The 26,883-nt window shown below is 47.0% G+C and overlaps 1 protein-coding gene across 2 annotated transcripts in view; it reads right to left on the bottom strand.

Moving 5' to 3' along the window:
• Positions 1 to 300: 300 nt before the first annotated feature.
• HUNK (hormonally up-regulated Neu-associated kinase) overlaps positions 301 to 26,883 on the bottom strand; it is a 131,646-nt gene continuing 105,063 nt past the window's right edge. The window contains exons 8-11 of one of the 2 annotated variants that reach the window (XM_054468491.2): positions 20,901 to 20,984; positions 14,222 to 14,269; positions 8,477 to 8,657; positions 301 to 5,902 (exon numbers count right to left, since the gene is read on the bottom strand). In XM_054468491.2, the coding sequence (XP_054324466.1) occupies positions 5,244 to 5,902; positions 8,477 to 8,657; positions 14,222 to 14,269; positions 20,901 to 20,984 (972 nt within the window). In that variant the 3' untranslated portion in view covers positions 301 to 5,243. The remainder of the gene's footprint in view (positions 5,903 to 8,476; positions 8,658 to 14,221; positions 14,270 to 20,900; positions 20,985 to 26,883) is intronic. The other variant, XM_063659622.1, reaches the window with a different exon arrangement.

The raw sequence follows: 26,883 nt of genomic DNA, 5'->3' as shown, positions 1-26,883 counted from the left end.
ACAGAGATTTGGAATTAATTTGTGATCATAGCAAAGCCTAATCTGTCTAGCATACTCGTTGCCAGAGGAGGTGAGCACTGAACACTGATGAAGGAGTCAGGGGAAGGCATTCTCATCTCAGGTCTGCCGAGAACTTCACTGCCCTACTTTTGGCAAGAAGACTCGTTCCCAATATAGGCTTGCAATTTGCCCTTTCCAGCTGGCTATGGTAACAAGACTAGAAAGAACACATTTTTAAAAAAAATTATAGAGTTTAAATGTAAATCAAAGCCTTTGCTTTCAAAATTGCTAATGGCCCATCTTCCAAGTAGGAAATACAAAGAGCTGAGGCCCTGAAGTCAGACCGGTTTATTTTTTTCACCTGTAAATGATGCAGCTTCCTGTGCCATCTTTAAGTTTTAAACCACTCAACTCCAACTGATCCTCAAGTTTGCTCCACATAAAGCTATTCTATCCTTCCAAAATTGGTTGCCCCAAATGCCTCATTATTGGAACACCACCAGCTCAGATGTGGATACCTGTGGAGGGGGACTGCAAATCCTGAAATGTTCCTCACCTTCTCTTCCAAAGCCTCCTCAGCTTTCTCCCCCAACCCCAGTCCCTTAGTGCCCACAGACATCAACTCCTAGAGATAACTGTGTGTCACAAAAACATGTCCACAGAGAAGAAGTACAAATATATACCCCATTTGTCTTTGCAACCAGATGTCTGGAAAGCTCCCTTGACAGAAAAGCTGCCACAAATAATATACTCATTTACTACTCAGGAAATACACTTCCTTCATTGAAAAGTGATGACATGAAATTGAACCAACTCCCAGTACCACTCTGAATTATTCTTACTGTGCTTGTAGCTCACAGAAGACCCTACAAAGAAAATAAATACAATAACCAACAGGCTTCCAGACTCCCCCTAAAAGATAGCAGTTTTGCATTCTTTCTCAATTTGCTTCAGTGTATGATACGGCTCTACAGGAAATGTTTTATTGATTTAATCTAGTAAAACCCAATAGCCTCTTAATACCTAAAGCAGATAACAAGGCTATCCAGGGGTTTGCTGCTTACTTGGGAAGTCAACTGACAGACAGAGTTCCCAAAGAAAGCTGTCTTTCTCCAGCTTCAAGAGTGGATGGGACAAACAGCATAAGGTTCAGGAAGCTGCACAGTTTTGAAAAGGACTTAAAAATGCAAGACCTAGTCCCTGCAGGAACTTCAAAAATACCTGTTGCAATGACAGCTTGATCTGTTGTTGACATCCCCCTCTGACCGTGGCAGCCACTCTCTGATTTCTCTGTGTTCTTTGAGGGAGAAACTCTGCTCCAGAACAGCTCAAATGCCAGCTCATCTGGGGACTCTGGGGTGTCCTTAAACCATCTGGGGCCCTAGTTTTCCCTTCTTCAGAAAGGCTGGGGCTGAGCCAGAGAATCTTAGGTCCTTTTTGATTCTAAAGTGTTGTGATTCTTACAAGAAAACACTGTCATCAAAACTAGATACTTGTTCTTTTCCCCCGGAATCCGACTACTGAGGGCTTTGTGCAGTGAACAGTGAGCTTCTCCACTTTCTAGCTATCTGACCCTCTAAGGCTTCGTCCCCTCACTTTCCAGGGGAAACAAGGGTTAAAGCAAGGTGGTATATATGAAAAACGTTTTGTGAACAGTTATGAAGGAAGCAGTAACTGGGACGATTTCAAGAGGTCATCTAGATCCCACCCTCCCATTCCATCCCATCATCCCTCTTCCCCTCTCCACAACCAAGGCCTCCTACAAGGACAAAATCTGGAAGTCATGTTCATAACTGTCATTCTTCATGTGCCATTTTCAGAGTCTCCAAGGAAGATCCTAATCTCCCCAAATGAAAAAGGTTGATTCTTCTTGAACTGCCACCTGCAGTGTGTATGTCAGAAAGACTTTTGTAGGCACACCTGTTGCAGGTAAAATAAGGCAGGGAAACTGGCCCAGAAAATGCCCCCCAATGCAATTCCCACTTATTTCCAGTCAGATGCTAGGTCAAGAGCTTTACATAAGGCCAGGTGCAGTGGCTCACGCCTGTAATCTCAGCACTTTGGGAGGCCAAGGTGGGCAGATCGCTGGAGCCCAGGAGTTTGAGATCAGCCTGAGCAACATGGCGAAACACTGTTTCTACAAAATACAAAAAAAATTAGCTAGGCATTGTGGTGTGCAACTGTAGTACCAGCTACTTGGGAGGCTGAGATGGGAGGATCGCTTGAATCTGGAGAGGTTGAGGCTGCAGTGAACTGTGATTGTGCCACTGCACTCCAGCCGGGTGACAGAGCAAGACCCTGTCTCAAAAAAAAAAAAAAAAAAAAGAACTTCACATAAAAGATGGTACCTGTACTATTATTTGCAATGTACTTAGATGTTTTAAGATTTATTAGCAAATAAAGAAGCAGTCATAGTGAGGGAAAAGTGTATTTCACAGTCATTACAAAAGTACATATATCTAATAATGGTGACATAAATATAGTCCTTACTTATAACCAAATCATACAATTAAAATGGACATTTCCTCCTGGACTTCACACAAAGACAGTCCAGTAAATTTCTGTCAGCAACTACAGGGTGACTGGAATCACAGGCACAGACTGAGGAAGACAGTCACGGTCGAACAGACAACATGCTTCGGACTTACCAAAGGGAGAGTCAAGCTTTCCATATAAATATAATAAAATAATAAAGAATCTAACATTTCTCCTTTCACTCAGTTTCATAGATTTGTCAGGTGCTCACACACACACACACACACACACACACACACAAAAATACAGTTGATCCCCTTTCCTCACTCCCCCTCACCTCTCACTGGGTTTAGAATAAACCTGAGTTCAGAGTCCAGGTCACCAATGGCAACACGGTCAGTTAGCGGCACATCTGAGTTGTTCTTGAAGCATGCCAGGAATGAGAAGCACGTTCTCCATGAGCTAACGGCAAGGTGGAAGTACTCCTGCTCTCAAGGAAAAGGCATCAGGGGCTCCAGAAAGTTCCCAATGCACAGGTATACACCCTGCAAGCCTGCAAAGTGGAGCCGTCGCAGCTGGAAACCGTCTTTAGAAAAGGTACACTTCATGTCAAATGGAGAGACGGTCTTAGATGATTATTTTCTTCTCTCTGCTTATAAAGCTCTATTTTCTTTTTTTTGGAGACAGGGTCTCACTTTGCCACCTAGGCTGGAGTGCAGTAGCATGATCTTGGCTCACTGCAGCCTCAACCTCCTAGGTTCAACTGATCCTCCCACCTCAGTCCCCGAAGTAGCTGGGACTACAGGCACGTGCCACCACACTCAGCTATTTTTTTTTGTATTTTTTGGTAGAGACAGGCTTTCGCCATGTTGCCCAGGCTGCTCTCGAACTCCTGAGCTCAAGCGATCCACCTGCCTCGGCCTCCCAAAGTGCTGGGATTACAGGCGTGAGCCACCACACCTGGCCTAAAAGCTCTGTTTTCAATGGTAAGTTCTGGAACCCAGTCTGAAGCTATACAAAAAATAACACCAATGGCCAAGGGGTCTGACCTCATCCTAGAATGCCCTAGAGCCGTGGTGATCCCCTAGGGAAGAAAGAGGCAGCTCCACGTCTCACCAAGGTCAGCCAAATATCCATTCTCTCCTGCTCTGTCAGAGATGTGACGGACTGAAGGATGTCACCACTGGTGAATGAGAGAATGATCCAGAACTGCCTCTCTGCCCTCTGGCAAGGCTGCCTGCCAGGGAAATAAAGGCTGGCTTTGCAATTCTAGATTTGTGTTTTGGGATCCATGGACTGAGATGACTATCTGAGGTGGCCACAGAGGTAGTCTCTGGTCACACCTGCACCGATCAAAAGTTGAAGACTCCAGGCCATTCTGTTACCAGTCTCCTACACTAACCCCTATCCAACCTGTGCTGATGAGTCTTCTTTTTCTGATTCTTCTCACCAATGATTGCACCCTGTCAAGTGCCAGCTGGATACAGTCAGACAACACGGGGGTCCACAAAACACACACGGGGGGCACAGACACAATACTGGAGACACATCTTTGGTTCGATCCTTGGAGAAAGGTGTGAAAACACAACGTGGACTGAACCCTGTTTGAGGAGCTCGGCTTTCCTCGAAGAAGAAACTGGCCTGTATCTGAACAGGTTCTCTGCCAGGCAAGCCTGCTCCCAGCTCTCAGCAAACTCGCTGAGCTCTGAGCCGCACTAGTTCTGCGGGCAGCTTGAAATCAGCATCGCACAGAGGTAATGCTGCCTTCTCGCCATCTGAATTATGCTCTGAATTGTCACAATCATCTTTTCTCTCTTTCCACAGAACCAGCTGTAACCGTGTTCTATGCCTTCCAGAAGGATCAGGGCTATGCCTTAAACAACAGGATGAACACAGGACCACCGAGACTTGCCCCGCCTGTGGGCCACAGCACTCAGCACATCACCACAGTCAGCTTTTTTGCTCTCCACACTGAACCCTCTCGTGAAAACATGAGTTTGGTGGAATTGCTTCTCGTCTCTCCATCCAAGTTTTAAAAAATTATGTTATTTCAATTTACCGACACATTTAAAAAAAATATCTTTGGAAAAGATAATTCAATCATTAGCATGTTTCAACAACAACAACAAAAATCTATCAAAATCTTGCTTGGGAAAAGAGTGTCTCCTTCAGTCTTTCTCTTCTGTTGGGGTCCCCACTGTTTGGTTTGATCTTGGTCCGAAGCTCCTCTCCGTCTTCCTCTGAGGATCCTGGGCCTGCCCCCGGCTCCTGCCGGCCTTCAGGTAATCCCTGCTATGAAAGGCAGGGCTGCTACACTCCGCAGAGGAAACGTGGCCTGGATGAATGACTGTGATATTGTTCTCTCCCTGTAACTGTGGCTAACCGCTGTGAGAGGCACACATGTAGCACAGCGTGAAGAAAGATCTGGTAACAGTCCATAATCTGAGTGCCCCAGAAGGCTCATGCCCTGTTTTCCCCCCAAGCCTGGGGGAAGGGGGAACTGGAAGGGGTTGGTGAGTGCTTGGGAGGAAGGAAGATCTGAATGATAGGAATTGGCTGCCCCTGGAGCCAACCCTCCTAGCGATTCCAGCATCTCTGGGGGTCCCTAAGCGAGGTTGGGTTGTGCAGGCTTTGGGTCTGTGGATTCAGCTACAGGTGGGACTAAGGATGCTCCACACGAGGTCTTGGAATGTTCACACCCTGACAGATGTGTGGAGCTCTGTTCTGTTGCTGTTTTCTAGAGATACCCCAAATCCCGCTGGCCCAAGTTAGCACTGGGTCTTGACCCCATCGGCCATGTCAAAGGCAAGGTTCACAGGGGCTAGGGGCTGCAGTGGGGGCAGGCTGGCCTCCAGGGGCCTATCTGCAGACGGCTGCAGACTCTGATGGCGCTTCCTCAACATCTGTCCGATGCCCATCATGGGGAACCGGCCTCGGCTTTTCACACAATTCGGGCTCCCCAGAGGCTGCATGGGGCCATTGCTGGGAACCGGAGGTGGGGAACACAGGCCCTCCTCTTTTGGGGGGCTGTTCTTATCTTCGTGAGCAAAAGAGACCAGAGTTGGATGCAAAGGAGTATGGAGAGGCGACATGCTTCCGGATGGCAGGCCCGGGGACAGCGTCCTCTCGCTGGAATTTCTGCGAGCCAAGCTGACCGGTGAGTTCAGAATCCTGTAGTGATGAGAGGGAGACAGCACTTCTATGTGGTCATCGCGATCCACAGACTCGAAGGAGCGCACCATGTCCAGCATCAGGGGGTCTTCCTTGTGGGGGATGCCAGTGCTTCCAGGCCCTGGCTGATGGGGCTCCGGTTTCTTCACAATCCTCGGGGTCCTGGGCGGTGGCACGGGGATGAACTCCATGGAAGAAGAAGCCACACAATTGGAATCCGAAGTTTTGCGGAAAATATTGCGGCAGCCAAAGGAATCTGCACACCAAGAAAGCGTAAACAATCAAGAGGACGCCTGGACAGTGCTCACGGCCCTTCTCCTGCCTGCTGTGACCTCCAGCTTGACTGAGACAGTTCCCCGCCAAGGTCAGAAGAAACCAACCAGCAAACAGCCTTGGCTACTTTGCAAAAGTCACCAGCAGCGTGTCACTCTCCCCACAGAGGTTGGGCAGTCTTTCTAGGATGGAGGGACAGAGGGCTGGCGACAGGATGTCTCCTGGATTCCAATTTGCCTCATGGCCCCAGCCTAACATCGTCCCTGCTTTTGGTTGTTTAAAATTCTGGACCCTAGGCAGCGGTGGTTCACGCCTGTAATCCCAGCACTTTGGGAGGCCAAAGTGGGAGGACTGCTTGAGCCCAGGAGTTCAAGACCAGCGTGGGCAATATGGCAAGACCCCGTCTCCAAAAAAATTTTTAAAAATTAGCAGGGTGTGGTGGCATGCACCTGTGGTCCTAGCTACTTCGGAGGCTGAGGTGGGAAGATCACCTGAGCCTGGGAAGTGGAGGCTGCAGTGAGCCGTGATGGCACTACTGCACTGCAGCCTGGGTGACAGAGTGAGACTCTGTCTCAAAAAAAAAAAAAAGAAAAAAAATTCTGGACCTTGCCAAAGGATCTTGGAATAAAAAAGGTACATGCACTCAACAGCACATCCATAAAACTCCCAGAAGCACACCAAGGTCCCCTGACTGAACTCCTGCCAATCTGGTCCTCGGAAAGCCCACAGTAGAAGACGTGTTTCCCTTGTGACTTTTAAAAAATTTATTTATTGTGGTAAAAAACACGTAACAGAAATGTTATCATCTTAACCATTCTTAAGTGTACAGTTCAGCAATAATAAGTATATTCACAGCGTTGTAGAATCAATCTCCAGAACTGTCTTCCTGTTGCAAATCTAACACCCCATATACATCCCCATTCTCTGAAACCCCCAGCAACCACCATTTTACTGCCTGTCTCTATGAATCTAACCACTCTAGGGACCTCATATAAGTGGAATCACACAGTATCCGCCTTTAGTGACTGGCTTAATTCACTTAGCATAATGTCCTCCAGGTTCATCTGTGTTGGAGCATGTGTCAGGATTTCATTCCCTTTTAAGGCTCCCTCGTGACTTTTGATCTGGATGGAGCCTCATCCAATTCTGAACGGGGGTAGAACATCATCCATCCATACAGTTAAGGCAACCTGCCAGATCCCCATGGTTTCTGTCTCTGGTTGGCATAGACTAGAATCCAGGTTTGCAAACTGGGCCAGAAAAGAAAGGGGAAACCCCCTACAGATTTGGGGATGAGAGAAATAAAGCCAAGTTCATGCGGAATAAGCTCTGTCTTGGCTTCTTTCTTCTCTCATAACGTTTTATAGGGTCTGTGGAGGCCCAGCTGCAGAAGCAAGCTCCTGCCCACTGGGATCGATTTTGGGAGCAGCTGAGGGCACTGGGAAGCCTCCCTGCCTTGCAGAAATAAACACACAGGCGCCGAAATGAAAGGTCGGCACAGGCCCCTGAGATGTATCAGCAGAAAGAAGAAAAACTTCATTAATGGCCAAGGTCTCCAATGTTCCAGCTGCCACATGGACACTGCTGCCCCTCCCCGATCCACTGCATGCTCTGCCCCAGGGAAAGCAGGTTGCTTTGGGCAAAGTGGGGACAGTGGCTTCTCTCCGGGAGCAGCATGGGAGGTAGAAGGACAGGAGGCAGGTTCAAGTCCCGCTCAGGGACTAACTGCCCGCTACACCTGAGTGTATCTCAGAGAGCCACGGCCCTCTCTGAACCTGGTCTTTCATATTTTAGGAGATTGAACTCCAAGAAGTGTCTCATCCCCCTCAGTAATAAGAACCTCTCCCCTACTTCACAGCTCTGCTTCAGGATGCCCTCAGCTCCTGTGTCCCCTCTTGGCGTTTCTACCATTGTGTTAAGCCTGTGCCCAGTAAGGTCTGCTTTTTGCATCTTTTAGCACTCGTCCCAGAGGAGGGAAACATATTTGTCAGTTCTCTGCGATGGGCTGGATTCTGACTCAGGTGAGGGAGCTTATATATGCATCTCATCTCATCTACCCAACAGCTCTGACAGGTGGGAGGCCTTACAAATAATCCAGTGAAGATCCTCAGCAGTAAAGGAACTTGGACCTCTGCAGGCAGTAGAGCTGGGATTTGAACTCAGGGAGATACCCGGTCTCTGCTCTGCACCCCATCTCTACTCCCACAATTCCTTACAGCCTCATCTCTGCCCCTGCAGTACCACACACCCTGACCTCTGCTCCTGCAATACTGGGCCTCCCAACCTCTGTTCTGACAATATCATCCACCCCAATTTCTGTTTCCATAATACTTTGCACCCCATCTGTTTTCTCAAATCCTTCCTGCACAGGTGGCTAATGCCACACAGCTTGGTCCTGGACTGTGCTCAGGCAACCTCAGGTCCGTTAATCCTGCTTTTCTGTGGGCACAGGAATCATCTCTGCTCTAGGGCCCATTCGACCATCCCCTGTGAGGGCTACACAGCAGACACACAGCCCAACACGAGTGGCCTGAGAGAGTCCCCAGAGCTGACCCACCTTTGTCAGGGAAGCTGGACTTGGAGGCCTTCCGGTCCTTCAGGAGGGCTTTGGTGTTCTGAATCTGTGTCATGAGCGAGCCTGAGGGCTGTTTGTGCGAGGGCAGGTTCTTGTCCAACTTCTTGGAGAATGGTCGATGAAGAAAATCCCCTCTTTTTTCTTGTTCTTTGGGCTTTTTATCCTGCAAATCAGAAGCAAACATATGCACTTAGACACACACTAGAAGAAACAATGGGATTCTTCTTTGAAAAGTCATCCAAACCAATTAGAGAAACTCCAGCTTTTCAATACTTTATGCTCTCAACTGTGTGTTGAATGAGGGAGGAGCTGTGGCCCAGGCAATGCTCCAGAAAGCCCATCTCCCTCTGCCTGGGCAGCAACTGGCCTTCAATGCACCCCAGCTCCCTTTCACTGTGCTCTTTCAAGGCATTCCAGCAAGGGCAGGGCATTCCTAGGAGGTCAATTCTTCTGGAACAAGCCCAACAAACTAAGGTGAAGCAGAGCAGGACTTCTGGAAACCTACTGTCTGCATTTAAAGATTGTGCCTGCAATAATGGCTTTGCAAAGGCAAATGGAAACATAACTGCTTCCACCTTCACATCAGGTTCTATTTGGGGCAGTCAAAGCCAAGGAGGTGCCAACACAACGTATACAACAAATCCAGAGAGCCCTGGGTGGTCCTGATGGGCTTCCAGCCCTTTCTACCCTAATCGTGTGAGCACTTACTTGCGTACTTAGGACTCGTGCATATGAACGTGTGTATGAAGCTTTTTTTTTGAGGCAGGATCTTGTGCTATCACCCAGGCTGGGGTGCAGTGGTGTCATCATATCTCACTGCAACCTCGAGCTCCTGGGCTCAAGTGATCCTCCCACCTCAGCCTCCCGAGTAGCTGGGACTACAGGTGTGCACCACCATGCCCAGCTATTCTTTAAAAAAAGATTTCTTGTAGAGATGGGGTCTCGTTATGTTATCCAGGCTGGTTTCAAACTCCTGCCTCAAGCAACCCTCCTGTCTCAGCTTCCCAAAATGCTGGGACTACAGATGTGAGCCAAAACGCTTGGCAGTGGCCATTCTTTTGGTTTAAATCTTGCCTTCGTTGTACTAGATTATAATCCATCTGATAGGAATGAATTTGACTATTTTATATATCTTCAAGTCCTCAGCCTCTGGCATAAAGCCAGATGCTTACAGAAAGCTTAATAAATAGTTATTAAAATGTTTTTTAAAAGAGCTGGTAGAAACTGAACTGAATTAAAATTAACTCAGTTCAAGCTTCTGGGAAGGGTGATGTCACTAAGAAGCAGCAGCAGTTCTTTTTCCAGCCCTAAAGCCTGTGTTTGGTGTTTACTATTAAAGCAACTCCACCTCTGACCTCACCGTGGGTGAGGAGGAAAAAAAGACTTTTCTTTTTCACATTTTTGCCCTCAACTTTAAGAGCATTTGCAAACCAAGAGAGCTCATCTATTTTTTCATTCATGTTGTTGAGAAGCTTCTCAGGGAAATAATCTCTTTACACTTTCACAGCCCTTTCTAATAAGGATGTTCAAAGTCTGCAGATTAGAGTTCATGATGTCCAGTTTTTGAGTGGGAAAGACGACAGGGTAGATGTGGGAAGTGGGGACGCTGAGCCTCGTGGCAAGTGCCACTGTGAGGGGCTACAGCTCCCTGGGGGCCTGGCCTGTAGCTGATGTGGCTCCTCCCCAACAAAGGGGTGACGTGGGAAGACAGGAGAGGCAAAGCTTCCTCAAACTCCCTCCTCAGCACCTTCACAGCTGCCACCAGCCTTTTTTGAGAACATGCAGGGTGCCAGACGCTGCACTGAGGGCATGACCCACAACAAGGCAAATTCTGCTACCTCCTTTACACGTGAAGAAACAGCCTGCAGCGCTTATGTAATCCACCCATGAGCCCGGTGGAAACGTGGATTTTCCCGGCCCTGAAGTTGATGTTGTCAACCCTTGACTTGACACCACACTCTCAGAGCCTGGGGCAGGGTCAGGCGGTTGCAGGAATGGAAAGGCCCAGAGGCAGGAGGATGCCACAGTCCTAGGCTCCTGCAGTGGGATCCGAATGTTCCAGAGAAGGTTATGTGCTCCAGGGCATTATCTGGGATGCCACGAAGGGGAATGTGTCCTCCAGGTCACCTTGGTTGAAGCCAGCAAAGGACAATCACCATTTTCCACGGCTTTCCTCTCCCTTTGTGTGCATGACACACCAACAGGCCACCTTCTCCAAGGCAAAGGAGAACAAGCTTTTGCACACACGCTTACACACACAGAGACACACACCCATCCAGCAGCAAAGGCAATGTTACCGGCTTTCCTGAAAAATCTGGCACAATCTCCTTTTACTTGGTTCCCTTTCTCTACTTTTATGCAAAAGTCACCAGCTCTATCTGCTAACACCTTCTACAGGAAAAAGTAATCAAATGCACCTTTGTCATACATTTCCAAACAATATTTGGTAGAAAAGACAACACTGCAGTTCCTTCCGTTTTAGGATTGCTTTTTAAATCGATCAGCAAACATTTTTTTCAGGCTGCTCTGTGGCCCACAGCCTTGAGAGCTGCCGGTGGCTGTCTAGGTTTCTTTTCATTCCTTTCTAATCCTCCTTGGGTTCTCAAAAGCTTAACAATCAAGATGCAAAACTTCTGCGGACCAGTATCACCACCCAGTTAGGGTCTATGGGCTCCTAGTGGTGTGTCATGCGTGGGAGTTTGCTGTGGAAAGAGACCAAGGTTTGCCTGTAAGACCAAATTTCTCCTGTCGCTGACAAGGGGGCTATTTGGCAATTAGCAGAAAGCTGCTATGGGGGCAGAAAAGAGGAAAAATGCACCCCTGGACAGAAAATTCCAGGAAACCCTGCCAAGGCCACCCTTGTTAAACTTCATCCCAACATCCTGCACCCTGGTATGTCCTCCAAGAACCCCTAGAATATCCTTCTCCAGCTGAAAAGAATCAGTGATTTCATAGTAACCGGTTTCTAAGGAGAAATCAAGAAATTCACCCCACCTGCTCCCTGTCAGGGCCAAACCTCAGAGTCAGTCCACGCAGAAGGGTCAACAGCCCAGAGAAAGCATGTTTATTTACAACTAGCCAATCTCCCTGCCCTCCAAGCACATGTTACCAAATGCAACCAATCACCCAATTAGACTTTTTCATTTGCATGGCCTGTTTTCTCCAAAAGAAATTTCCTAGGGAGCAGGATGCTAAATTGCCTTACATAACAGAAACAGATCTTCAGAGGGACTATCACCTCCCCCTTCCACATGCAAGCTCCTCACACGGCAAGGCTGCCGCCTGCAGAGACTCCTGGCTTCCCTCCGATGCGCTCCAGCACCCACATAGACTTGAGGGTGGGCGATGGAATTCAAGCTCTTGGTTCGAAGCCTGCCCTCTTGCACCTTCATGGCACAGTTCCAAATCCCCCAAGGCAGATCAGAGAAGACACCACATGAGGCCCCAGAGGCAAGCCATACACTAAACAGCTTCTTGTTCTCTATCAACTATTTCCACCCACTGCGGATGTGCACGGACATTTGCAAAGTGGGACATTTTGAAAACGCGTCCCCATGAACAATCATTTACCCAGGATCCTTAATGTTGTATATTGTCCTGTGGAGGAGACGGAGATGCCTACAAGAGGGGGAATCCCATCCTTAGCCTCTGAGGTCTGGGCTCCAGAGAGCTGGTTCCCTTCAGAGTCTTCCCTGATGGCTGTGCAACCGGGGGTATGATGGCCACTGAAGAATGACTCCAGGCTTCTGTGTTCCAAAGACCCACACCGCCCCCTTCTTTCCCAGCGTGGCTGCCGCAGGTGCTCCACCTGAGGATCGCAGCCATGGTCACAGCTCGGCAGTCCGGAAGTCTGGAGTCCATTCCTCGCTCTCTCCATAATGTGTTGGGTGACCTTGGGCAATTCACTTCTCCTCGAGGGAGGTGTTTTCCCACATGTAACCAAAAGTGTGGATCCTTTCCAGCTCTGGGAGGTTAACAATGAACACACATCACACTTGTTTTATCGCCTGAACAGCAAATGCATCCATTTAACACGGATGCTTGCTTTGCATCCTCATCACCCCAGGCCGGAGGATGGATGGCTGCCTGGGAAATCTGCCTCTTTCCACATGTGGCAGAGGAGTCCTGGGAGCTGAGGCGAGTTTTCTTTGAGTAGCTCTATCAAATCCAGCTCAACATAGGCTTTTCTGGAGCTTTCCTTCCCTCCGATGATTAATAAGCCTCACTAGGCTGTTTGGTGTGTCAGAACCAAGTGCTGACCGCTGCCACGTGGGATGGCCCAGAGCCCAGATGTCGCTGGCTGGTTGATTTTGGTTCCTTGGTGCCCATCACATAAGAAGAAACCTGATTTTGCCGCAGAAAAACCTACAAGTGAGTTGATAAAAAGAGGGCTTTGGGCTGGGCGCAGTGGCTCATGCTTGTAATCCCAGCACTTTGGGAGGCCGAGGCAGGCAGATCACTTGAGGTCAGGAGTTTGAGACCAGCCTGGCCAAGATGGTGAAATCCTGTCTCTACTAAAAATACAAAAATTAGCCTGGCATGGTGGAGAGCGTCTGTAGTCCCAGCTACTTGAGAGGTTGAGACAGGAGAATCACTTGAGCTTGGAAGGCAGAGATTACAGTGAGCCAAGATCACACCACTGCACTCCAGCCTGGGTGACACAGCAAGACTCCACCTCAAAAAAAAGCGGGGGGGGTTTGTTCATAAATTAGGCCATTGAGCCAGGAAGCTCTAGATAGCTGCAAACTCCATTTCTCATACAGGTGGTAACAGAAATGCACAGCCAGGTGTAGAGTTGTAACAAGACAATAAAAAACAGTCAATTCCGCATAGCAAGAACCAATGTGATGTAAAGGGATTCTGATAAACTCACTCACAACAGGATTCTGCATGTTTTAATTCTGAATAAGGATGGGGCTGGCAGAGCCTGCTGCCCTGGGCAGAGACTGACCAACCCTTAGGATCATATGTGATGGTTAATTTCATATGTCAACTTGCCTAGGCCATGGTACCCAGTTGTTTGGCCAAACACCAGTTTAGATGGTTCTGTGAAGGTGGTTTTAAAGATGTGATTAACAGGCCAGACACAGTGGCTCACGCCTATAATCCTAGCACTTTGGGAGGCTGAGGCAGGTGGATGGCTTGAGGTCAGGAGTTCGAGATCAGCCTGGCCAACATGGTGAAACTCCATCTCTACTAAAAATACAAAAGCTAGCCAGGCGTGATGGCGGGCACCTGTAATCCCAGCTACTCGGGAGGCTGAGGCAGGAGAACTGCTTGAACCCGGCAGGCGGAGGTTGCAGTGAGCCGAGATCACAACATTGCACTCCAGCCTGGGCGACAGAGCGAGACTCAATAAATAAATAAATAAATATATACATAAATAAATAAAGTGATTAACATTTAAATTAGTAGACTTTAAGTAGATTATCCTCCATAATGTGGGTGGGTCTCATCCAATCAGTCAACGGCCTTAAAAAACAAAAAGAATGAGGTCTTCTGGCAAAAGAAATTCTGCCGATTGATGGTCTTCAGACTTGAAGCTGCAACATCAATTCATCCAACCTGCTGGTCTGCCCTGCAGATTTCAGACTTGCCAACCCCCACAATTGTGTGAGCCAAGTCCTTAAAATAAATCGCAGTCTCAATCTCTCTCTCTCTCCATACTCTATTGGTTCTGTTTCTCTGGAGAACCCTGACTAACATAATAATCCCCCAAGTTCTTACCTGCACAGCATGGAATTCAAGATCTCTTGTCCAGGTGTCCAGAGAGGCCTGTGAAAAGGAACATCCTTCAACAATTCGAGAATCTGCACCTGCTATTTATTCCCTAAATGCTCCCCCTACGGCCCTGCAGCTCTGGTTGAGAATTATTCTTTTCGGTTTTCATAGACAGAAAGCAAATTCTGAAATTGCCATGGAAGTAGACAGCAGATGTCCTAACTCGTGTGCTGAATAGATTTTCTAGGTAAACTTTTTATTAAAATCTAAGATGCCCTATAGAGGAGTGCTCTAATGATAAGTCAGCAGCTCAATGTTTTCTCAAACAGCAAAGACACCCACAGAAATGGCACTTGGATCAAGATACAGAACACAGCCAGCATCTGGAAGGTCTTCCCTGCCATCCCCATGTCCTCTCACAGGCATTCTGTCCCCCAAAGTAACCATACTTTTTTTTTTTTTTTTGAGACCGAGTCTCACTCTGTCACCCAGGTTAGAGTGCAGTAGCACGATCTTGGCTCACTGCAACCTCCGCTTCCTAGGTTCAAGCGATTCTCCTGCCTCAGCCACCCGAGTAGCTGGGATTACAGGCGTGCACCACCACACCCAGCTAATTTTTGCATTTTTGGTAGAGATGGGGTTTCACCATGTTGGCCAGGCTGGCCTTGAACTCCTGACCTCAAGTGATCCACCCATCTTGGCCTCCCAAAGTGCTGGGATTACAGGCATGAGCACTGAGCCCGGCCAAGTAACTACACTTCTGATTTCTAACAGCACAGATTGCTGGATCTGATTCTGAACTATATTTTTTAAAGTTATATAGATTTTGAAATAAGACACAAAGTGAACATTTTAATATCTGCCTTTAAATGTTTCATCCCTGTGTGGGTTGAACTGTATTCTCCTAAAATTCATAGGTTAAAGTCTAACCCCAGGACCTCAGAATTTGACCTTATATATTTGGAGAGAGAGTCTTTACAGAGGTAATCAAGTTTAAATGAGGCTATTAGGGTGAGCCCTAATGCAGTATGACTGGTGTCCTTTAAAAATGTGGAAATTTGGGCCAGGCACAGTGACTCACATCTGTAATCCCAGCCCCTTGGGAGTCTGAGATGAGCAAATGCCTTAAGCTCAGGAGTTCAAGACCAGCCGGGCAACATGTTGAAACCCCCTCTCTACAAAAAATTAGCCAGGCATAATGGTGCATGCCTATAGTCTCAGCTACTAGGGAGGCTGAGGTGGGAGGATCACCTGAGCCGGGGAGGTCAAGGCTGAAATGAAATATGATTGTGTCACTGCACTCCAGCTTGGCCTGGAAACAGAGAAAGAAAAAGGAAGGAGGGGAGGGGAAGGGAGGGGAGGGGAGGGGAGAGGAGGGGAGGGGAAGAGAGGGGAGAAGAGGGGGAAGGGAGGGGAGAGGAGGGGGAAGGGAGAAAAAGAGAGAGAGAGAAAGGAGGGAGGGAAGGAAGGAAAAAGGGAAGAAAGAAGAAAGAGAGGAAGAAAGAAAAAGAAAGAAAGAATAAAGAAAAAAAAAGAAAGGAAAGAAAGAAAGAGAAAGAAAAGAGAGAAAAATGAGGGAGGGAGGAGAGAAAAGAACAGGGAAATTGGGACATAGATACACACACAGGAGAACGCCGTGTGAAGATGAAGGCAGAGATCATAGTGATGCATCTGTACGCCCTGAACCTGGCCTCCAGAACTGTGAGAAGTTACATTTCTACCCATTTTGTGGTGCTTGTTAGAGCAGCCAAGCAGACGAATCCAGTTCCCTGCCACCCTCTCCGTCAGTTTCCTTCCAAAACGCCAACATGACTTTGTCATTGCAGAGGAGACCTCCTAGCTGGATTTGACACTTTCCTATAAATTAACATTATTTTTCAAAAGACTTTAATAAAACTGGCCCTGGGCTCTCTAATGGCTTTGATAAGCCAATTTAAAATGATAACCTCCCCACTTCGACCCCCAAAGTCCTGGGGGGTTCTTTTTTTCAGAAAAAGGAGTCCGTCGGGCACACACGATAGGTGTCCTCAGATGATAAATGCACCCCACTTTTATAGATACAGTCTCTGCCTTTGACAGGAAAAACAGGTAGAGAAAATGGTAAAGTTGTAAAATCACTGCACGGTTACCCCAAGAGGGAAGTTTTGCAACTTAATTCAGTGCCTTTGTCTCCTAGGAGAAAACGAACTGGAATCAAGAGGAACAAAGAGGACACTGCTTGCACTCAGTCCCGGACACGGCTTGATGACAGCCCTAGGGGACACGAGCCCTGGGCCACACCCTGGCTTGCTCACAATCTGAAACCTCTCCATCACTCCCTCTCCCCATCCAGCTCCACCCCCTGCCATGTGGTGCGGAGGACGACTGGAAGGTCCTCCGGCTCCAAGTGGACTTTCCCTGTGAGGCCTGGGCCCTTTCCTTTCCTGAACTAGCCCCACTCCACTTTCTAGGTTCCTCAGGAGACAAGCTGGATCATCTGGTAATAGCTGTCATTTAATTAGAGAAGTATCGCTGCAGTTTAGAGGAAACAAATGGATCACAGAAAATGGAATGCTGTTTGCCCATTAGTGTTCCTATTTAAATCCTAACCATTAAATATTTCAACAAATGTTTAAAACGCTCACCATGTGTCTTCAGGACAGAGAAAATAATACAGAAAAGGAATCGGGATGAAAGAAGGGCCCCTTTCCCACTATAGTTCTGGCCCCTTCCGACACACACTCGCAGTGGGGCGGGTGTGAGGTCAGCGTGGACCAGGGCATCGGCAAGGTGGCTTAGGGGCCACCTAGGGTACAAACATTGGGCTCTCCATGCACCTAAGTTTGCATTGTTATTTGAGGCCCTCGTGAGTGACATGCAAAGCACGAGGGAGGAAGTCTAACAGTGAATTCTGCATCCCCTGGACTCTGGCTGGGGTGACCACCCTCAGTGCAGGTGACAATAAGAGGTCCCTCCCTGCCGTAAGACATGGCCATTTGGTGATGATAACGTCATATGTGTGCTAGGCTGCAGGTATCCCCCTGCCTTTAATCCAGCCAGATGTCCCACCTGGAATGTTCTATCTACTCTGGTTGCTTGTCCCAGTCCTGTCCATTTTCTGAGACTCTGATCAGGGCCCACTTGATCTTTTCATTTGTTTATTGAGCAAATATTTATTGAGCACCTACTACATGCCAGGCATCGTATGGCCTCTGGGAATATTGTGAGGAACAAAAGGGACTCAGAGCCCACTCTTCTGGAACTCACAGCCCAGAGGGAGAGATGTTAATCAAACAACCCCAAAACAAATAAACAGCTGCAAATGGGACAGGCCCCAGGATGTAGAACGTGGTAGGCAGATATGATCGATAGGATAAGATTGGATGGCAGAGGTCAGGGAACAGCAGGGGCCCATGGGGAGGTGATCTTGCTCTGGGATCTGAAGACACTTAGGTTCAGCAAAGAGGAGCAGGGAAAACATTCTGGAAGAGGGAGCAGCATATGCACAGCCCCCGCAGGCAGAGAGAGCACAGCAAGCCCGAAGGCTGTGGACTGAGCACAGGGCAGGATGCAGCGCTGTGTGTGTGGGCCATGTGGCTAGGAGACAAGGCAGGAGAAGCAAGTTGGGGCTGAACCACACAGGGCGACCATGCACGGAGTCTGCCTGGCAAATGAACGAAGCCTCCGAAGGTCTCAAGCAGGAAAGTGACATGATGCGGTGTGATGGTGAAAAGCTCACTCTGACGGCCAGGCAGGAAAGAGTGGCGGGCCACCATCCCAGAAGCAAGACAGTCAGTTACGAGGGCATAGCAGAAGTCCAGGACAGAGGTGATGTGGCTGGGACCAGGTGTGGGGATGGAGACAGAGAGAGTGCAGGGGTTGGAGGGGTTTAGCAGTCAAATTGGCAGAAAGTGGAGATGGGTTGGCTCTGGGGATAAGGGGAGAGTCAAAGTCAAGGACTCTTGGGTTTCTTCCCTGCACTGCTGGGAGGATGGGGCTGCTACTATGGTGGCAGAACCTGGCGATGGGTTGGCTCTGGGGCTAAGGCGAGGGTCAAAGTCAAGGGCTCTTGGGTTTCTTCCCTGCACTGCTGGGAGGATGGGGCTGCTACTGTGGTGGGGGGCAGAGGGGGCGGGGGGAGAGTCTAGTTCAGAGCGTGCTAGATTCAAGACCCTTTCATTCATGCAAGAGGGGGTTAACATTTAGTAAGCAACTGGCCAGAGGGGTCTAGAGTTCAGGGGGCATCTGGGTCCCCACCACCTGGCTCTCTGGCTTTAAGCCTGAAAGCCACACCTGGGCTTGTGGCTTAGCTTCTGTGGCCACAGCCCACCTTCCAAAGGGCTTGTCTCCATCCTCATCTTCCCCGAGCCCCACAGCCTGCCTTGAGGAAGGGGGCATCCAGCCTGGGGTCAAGGCTAAGGCCCACCATTCCTGCCTGGCCTCAAGCATCCTTCTGTCAAGGTCATGTTCTCTCCCTTCACTGTGGAGAGGCAGATGCTCACTGACTTCACTTCCCCTCTCCCACCCCCCAAATCCATGCAACCTCTCTTCTGCCTTTGGCACTTCACGAAGCTGTTCTTTCTAACATCCTCAGGACAACCAGCTGCCCAGTAGACAATGCTGACCATTTCACGTGTGACCTTTCCTTTGTTCCCACGGGCCCCACCGCAGCATCACTGCCTTCTGGCTACCCCGCCCCCTGCCGGCCACCCCCAGCCCTGTCTTTGCCAGTTTCTCCTCTCTCTCTGCCCCAGGGTCTGTCTGAAATGGAGAACTGTGCCACTGCCCACCTCAATGCTGGGGGCAAGTCCCGCTTCCGAGCTCCTGTCACATTCGCACACAGAGTCCTGCAGCTGGGCACTCCCTGTCATCAGTGCCTCTGGACACCTGCTTCACTGGCTGCCTAGTAGCCCAGTGTGGGCCCCAGTAACCACCATGCTCCACCGCAGCCCTGCGTGCAAGACAAGCCCAGAGAAGAATCTTCCAGAGTGATGTGCACCGCTCATGGGATCAGGATAAAAACTTTACGTTGGAAAAGGAAAGAGGGGAGAGGCCAGGCTCAGTGACTTCACCGGGGCATAGACAAAGGGTCCCTTTTTGATCCCTTCTCAAATGAAGGAACTTCTGGGTGGGTGACATGATTTGTCCCCACCCAAATCTCCCCTTGAATTGTAATAATCCCCATGTGTCAAGGGCGGGGACAGGTGGAGATCACTGAATCATGGGAGCAGTTTCCCCCATACTGTTCTCATGGTAGTGAATAAGTCTCACAAGATCTGATGGTTTTATTAAGAGGAGTTCCCCTACACAAGCTCTCTTGCCTGCCGCCATGTAGGACGTGACTTTGCTCCTCATTTACCTTCTGCCATGATTGTGAGGCCTCCCCAGCCATGTGGAACTGTGAGTCCATCAAACCTCTTTAAATAAATTACCCAGTCTCGGGTATGTCTTTATTAGCAGCGTGAGAACAGACTAACAGACCTGGGTGTCCCAGGAGAGAGGTTCCTGTGGCAAGGACACACAGGGGACATAAACAGGCTCCAGAGGGAAAAGGGAAGGAGGTTCCCAGGAAAATCACTGAGAGAAAGAAGAGCTCACTTGGCAAAAAGTGAATGAGGAGCCCTGAGGCCGCACCCCACCCCTGGTCTCCTCCCTGGATCTGGAATTCACAGGCACAGTTTCCTAACAAACATGGATGTGGGATGTTTGCTACAGGAGCCTAGTTTTTATTCTGAAATCAAAGAGTCGTGTTCTTTTTCTCTAGGTACGTCCCAGGTTACATCAGGTCACCAGGGACAGCTGGCCAGGAAAGCCTGCCTGATCCCAAACTTTCCCGTTCCTCATCTCACTTTCTTCTGATGCCACGTGTTACACTCAGCTCTATTTTTAAGGATCTCATTTTTTTCTAGCATTTGCATTTTTTTCCTTTTATTTTTAGTTGACGCATAATCATTATACATCTTTTTTATGGGACAGAGAGTGATATTTCCATCTATGTATTCAATATGTAATGATCAAATCAGGGTGATCGGCATATTTATTACCTCAAATATTTATCATTTCTTTTTATTGGGAACATTCAAAATTCTCTTTTAGCTTTTTGAATATACATAATAAGTTATTGTTAACTATAGTCACTCTACAGTGCCACAGAACACCAGAACTTATTCCTTCTGTCTAGCCGTAATTTCACGTTCGTTAAGCAACCTCTCTCTACCCTCCCTTCCCCCTGCCATTCCAAGCCTCTAATAACCACAGTTTTACTCTGTACTTCTATGAGATCAATTTTTGCTACTTTCACTCACATATGAGTGAAACACTGAAACATCTCATTTTCATTTTGGGAGATCCTGACAGTGGTTTTCAACTTTGGCTGCTCATTGGAACATCCAGGGAGCTTTAAAAACTCGTGATACCTGAGTCTCACCTCCCAAGATTCAATGGAACGGGTCCGAGGTGCGGCCTGGGCATCCAGATGTTTAAATGCTCCCCGTGACTTTAACATGCAGCCACAGCTGAGAACCATGGTTTAGACACTGCGAAGCCGGTTCCTCTGTAAACCATTTCTTAAGGGCTCAGTTATGAGCGTAAGTATGTGTCTTTTGCTACTTCAGTGTCCCACAGTAATTGGTTTCTTTTCCAATTACTGCAAATAGAAATCCACCCTTCCTAAGAGACCCTGAGGTTTGCTTCAGGGGTCACTCACCTCATAGGACTCCTTGGGGGCCCTGTACTTTTCTATCTGGTAGAGCCGGGTCTTGTAGCAGAGGCTGTCCTGGATGTCAGATTTCTACCAGAGGAGAAAAGAAAAAGCACAGCTCAACTCTCAGAAATAGAAATGTCCATTAAGCAGTCATTAATTTTTAAACCAGCGCTTGGCTGAGAGAATGCTGGAAATGTTTGGCAGGCCAGTAAATTGCAACATCAAGTCTCACCCAAGGATGGCCTGCAGGCAGGATGCAGCATGGGGAGAGCCCTGGGCGCAGAGTCGGGTCACCCACTTGCGTTACTATCACTGCCAGCAAAGGGCCAGGTGACCCTGAGTAGATCACTGCCCCCTGCAGGGCCTCTGTTCTTTTATCTGTGCAGTAAGACTACTCAAAAACACAAACATAGAAACCAAGAAATTGAGCTGGAAAGAATAACTTATTTTATTGAACCACTACATAGAACATAGATCTTGCTTGTTTGCTTTATTTTAAAACAGCACACGGCTGGGTGCGGTGGCTCATACCTGTAATCCCAGCACTTTGGGAGGCGGAGGCGGGTGGATCACCTGAGGTCAGGAGTTCGAGACCAGCCTGGCCAACATGGCGAAACCCTGTCTCTAGTAAAAATACAAAAATAGCCAAGCATGGTGGCACACGCCTGTAATCCCAGCTACTCAGGTGGCTGAGGCAAGAGAATCACTTGAATCTGCGAGGTGGAGGCTGCAGTGAGCCAAGATCGTGCCATTGCACTCCAGCCTGGGTGACAGAGTGAGACTCTGTCTCTCAAAAAATAAAAATAAAAATAAACAAAAAACAAAAAACAGTGCACACACACACACACACACACACACACACGTACACACTGCTCCCCACTACCACCACCCAAATGAAAGCCACAACAATTCATAACATAGCTCAAAGAAGAAGATAAACAGCTGCACCTAAGCTGAGACAGGTGCAATCCTGTCTGGAAATGGGTGAAATAAAAACATGGATTAATTAATCAACCAACAAATAGTTAATAAGTGCCCTTACAGGCTCTCTATCTTAAAATACAAGCTTCATGGTTTTAAAAAGAGGAAACCAAAAGAGAAGGGAGGAAATGACAATTAAGAGATAACATTTTAGTTTTTAGTTCACTAAATTGGGCTTCAAAATTATACACAGGGTGTAAATAATTGGTTGATAAAATTAATAACCTGGACAGTGCATACAGTACAATTAAATTAGCCATGTGCAGAAATTACTGAGCAGTTGAGTTGTCTGTAGGGATTAATTCACTCTAGTTAAAAACAGCCACTCACCTAGAGTATGGATTCCCAGACTAGGTATGCCTTATGATTTAAGCATTAAATGTGAAACAGACATCATAAAACTCACAACTGGTCTGAGAATCCACACTCTAGGCAAGCAGGTGTTTCTAACTGGAGTGAATTAATCCCCACAGACAACTTGCTCAAGAATAAGACAAAGAAGCCCACTCTCACTACTTCCATTCAACATAGTACTGCATGTCCTAGCCAGAGCACTTAGGCAAGAGAAAGAAATCAAAGGCACCCTCAGGAAGAATAGCTAAGGAATGCTGGGATTAATGCCTAGGTGATGGGTTGATCTGTGCAGCAAACCACCATGGCACATGTTTACTTATGTAACAAACCCGCACATCCTAAACATGTACCCTGGAACTTAAAATAAAAGTTGAAGAAAAAATAAAAATAAAAATATTTGGGAAATAGTTAAAATAAATAAATAAGTAAATAAATAAATAAGTAAATAAAAGGAATCAAAATTGGAAAGGAAGCTCAATTGTCCCTGTTTGTAGATACACGATCTTATATATAGAAAACCCTAAAGACTACCAAAAAACTGTTTGAGCTACTAAATGAATTTAGTAAAGTTGCAGAATGCAAAATCAATATACAAAAATCAATAGTGTTTTCATACACTAACAACAAACTATTCAAAAATGAAATCAAGAAAGCAATGCCACTTACAATAGCCATAAAAAAATCAAATGCTTAGGAATAAATGTAACCAAGGAAGTGAAACATCTGTACACTGAAAACTGTAAGACATTGATGAAACAAATTGAAGAAGACACAAGTAAATGAAAAGATTCCATGTTCATAGATTGGAAGAATTAATATGATTAAAATGTCCATACTATACTAAGCAATCTACGGATTCAATGGAATCCCTGTCAAAATTCCAATGACGTTTTTCACAGAAACAGAAAAAAAAAAAAAAAAATCCTAACATTTGTATGGAACCATAAAAGACCCTGAATAGCCAAAGTCATTTTGAACAATAAAATCAAAGTTGAGGCATCACACCACCTGACTTCAAAACATATCACAAAGCTATAGAAACCAAAACAGCATGATACTGGCATAAAAACAGAGACACATAGACCAATGGAATAGAAAAGGGAGTCCAAAAATGAATCCATGCACTTACGGTCAATTACTTTTTGACAAAGCTGCCAAGAACACAGAATGGGGAAAGGAGATCCTCTTAAATAAATGGTGTTGGAAAACTGGACACCCACAGAGAATGAAATCAGACCCTATCTCACACCATCTGCAAAGTCAACTCAAAATGAGTTAAAGACTTAGCCCCGGGCCACAATGGCTCATGCCTGTAATCCCAGCACTTTGGGAGGCTGAGGCAGGTGGATCACCTGAGGTTGGGAGTTCAAGATCAGCCTGACCAACATGGAGAAACCCCGTCTCTACTAAAAATACAAAATTAGCTGGGCATGGTGGTGCATGCCTATAATCACAGCTACCTGGGAGGCTAAGGCAGGAGAATCGCTTGAACCTGGGAGGCGGAGGTTGGGGTGAGTGGAGATCTCGCCATTGCACTCTAGCCTGGACAACAAGAACGAAACTCCGTCTCACAAAAAAAAAAAAAAAAAAAGACTTAGGCCCAGGCTGGGCATGGTGGCTCATGCCTGTAATCCCAGCACTTTGGGAGGCAGAGGCGGGCAGATCACGAGGTCAAGAGATCAAGACCATCCTGGCCAACTTGGTGAAACCCCATCTCTACTAAACACACAAAAATTAGCCGGGCATGGTGGCAGGCAGGCATCTGTAATCCCAGCTACTCAGGAGGCTGAGGCAGGAGAATCGCTTGAAGCTGGGAGGCAGAGGTTGCAGTGAGCGGAGATCGCGCCACTGCACTCCAGCCTGGTGACAGAGCAAGACTCTGTCTCAAAAAAAAAAAAAAAGAAGAAGACAAGCCTGCTGTGGTGGCTCACGCCTATAATCCCAGCACTTTGGGAGGCCGATGCAGGCGGACCACAAGGTCAGGAGTTCGAGACCAGCCTGGCCAACATAGTGAAACCCCGTCTCCACTAAAAATACAAAAATTTGCTGGGCATGGTAGCGCACGCCTGTAGTCCCAGCTATTTGAGAGGCTGAGGCACAAGAATCATTTGAACCCAGGAGGTGGAGGTCACAGTGAGCTGAGATCATACCACTGCACTCCACTTGGGTGACAGAGTGAGACTTCATCTCAAAAAACAAACAAACAAACAAACAAACAAGATCCAAAACTATAAAACTACTAGAAGACAATCTACAGAAAAATCTTCATTACATTGGTCTGGACAATGATTTTTTGGACATGACTCCCGAAGCACAGGCAACAAAAGCACAAATAGACAAATGTAATTACATCAAACTCAAAAGCTCTGCACAACAAAGGAAATAATCAACAGAGTAAAGAGATCTATGGAATGGGATAAAATATTTGTAAACCATACATCTGACAAAGAACATATAAAGAATGCAGCTGGGCGTGGTGGCTCACGCCTGTAATCCCAGCACTTTGGGAGGCCAAGGTGGGCAGATCACGAGGTCAGGAGATCGAGACCATCCTGGCTAACACGGTGAAACCCTGTCTCTACTAAAAATACAAAAAATTAGCTGGGCGTGGTGGCAGGTGCCTGTAGTCCCAGCTACTTGGGAGGCTGAGACGAGAATAGTGTGAACCCAGGAGGCGGAGCTTGCAGTGAGCTGAGATCGCGCCAGCCTGGGCGACAGAGCAAGACTCCGTCTCAAAAAAAAAAAAAAAAAAGAATGCAAACAACTCAATAGCCAGAAAACAACCCAATTAAAAAGTGCACATAGGATCTGAAGACATTTCTCAAAAGAAGACATAGAAATGGCCAATAGGGGCTGGGTGCGGTGGCTCACGCCTGTAATCCCAGCACTTCGGGAGGCCAAGGCAGGCAGATCACAAGGTCAAGAGATTGAGACCATCCTGGCCAACATGGTGAAACCCGTCTCTACTAAAAATATAAAAATTTGCCGGGGATGGTGGCACACACGTGTAGTCCCAGCTACTCGGGAGGCTAAGGCAGGAGAATCGCTTGAACCCGGGAGGTAGAGATTGCAGTGAGCTGAGATCACGCTACTGCACTCCAGCTTGGGTGACAGAGTGAGACTTCACCTCAAAAAATAAATAAATAAATAAATAAACAAACAAGATCCGAAACTATAAAACTACTAGAAGACAACCTATGGGAAAAGCTCCATTATATTGGTCTGGACAATGATTGTTTGGACATGACTCCCAAAGCACAGGCAACAAAAGCACAAATAGAATGTACTTACATCAAACTCAAAAGCTCTGCACAACAAAGGAAATAATTAACCGACTAAAGAGACCTATGGAATGGGATAAAATATTTGTAAACCATACATCTGACAAAGAACATATAAAGAATGCCAACAACTCAATAGCCAGGAAACAATCCAATTAGAAAGTGCACATAGGATCTGAAGACATTTCTCAAAAGAAGACATAGAAATGGCCAATAGGGGCCTGGTGCAGTGGCTCATGCCTGTAATCCCAGCACTTTGGGAGGCCGAGGTGGGTGGATCACGAGGTCAAGAGATCGAGACCATCCTGGCCAACATGGTGAAACCCTGTCTCTACTAAAAATACAAAAATTAGCTGGGCGTGGTGGTGTGCACCTGTAGTCCCAGCTACTCAGGAGACTGAGGCAGGAGAATCACTTGAACCCGGGAGGCAGAGGTTGCAGTGAGTAGAGGTTGCAGTGAGCTGAGATCGCGCCACTGCACTCCAGCCGGGCGACAGAGTAAGATTCTCTCTCAAAAAAAAAAAAAAAAAGAAAAAAAAGAAATGGCCAATAGGTATGCTCAACATAACCAATCGTAAGGGAAATGCAAATTAAAGCTACAATGAGATACTGCCTCACATCTGTATGAACAGCTTTTATCATAAAGATGGAAGATACCACATGTTGGAGAGGATGTGGAGAAGAAAGAACCTTTGCACACTGTCGGTGGGAATGTAAATTAATACAACCATTATGGAAATCAGTATGGTTCCTCAAAAAATTAAAAGTAGAACTACCATGTGATCCAGCAATTCCACTTCTGGGTCTATATCCAAAGGAGATGAAATCAATATGTTGAAGACACCTATGCACCCCCACCCCATGTTCAATGCAGCACTATTTACAATAGCCAGGAAATGGCTATTGTGTCCATCAACGGATGAATGAATAAAGAAAGTGTGTGGTACATATATATAATGGAATACTATTCAACCTTTAAAAAGACAGAAATGCTGTCATTTTTGACAATATGGATGAACCTAGAGGACATTATGCTAAGTGAAATAAGCCAGGCACAGAAAGACAAATAGTGTACGATCTCACTTATACTTGGAATCTAAAAAGTGTAGGTCACAGAAGTAGAGAGTGGAATGATGGTTACCAGGGGCTGAAGGGGGTGAGGGAAAGTGGGCAGAAGAGATATTGGTCAAAAGATACAAAATTTCAGTCAAACAAGAGGAAAAAAATTCAAGACATGATTGAACAATGTGGTGACTATAGTTAATAACAGTGTATTTATTCTTGTAAATTGCTAAGAGAGTAGATTTTCAATGGTCTCACCACAAATAAATTATAAATTTGTGTGGTTACACATATATTATTTAGCTTGA

This window comes from Pongo pygmaeus, chromosome 22 (assembly GCF_028885625.2).
Source record: "Pongo pygmaeus isolate AG05252 chromosome 22, NHGRI_mPonPyg2-v2.0_pri, whole genome shotgun sequence".
NCBI lineage: Eukaryota > Metazoa > Chordata > Mammalia > Primates > Hominidae > Pongo > Pongo pygmaeus.
The sequence above is the reverse complement of the archived record's forward strand: the minus strand, read 5'-3'. Positions and strand labels throughout refer to the sequence as shown.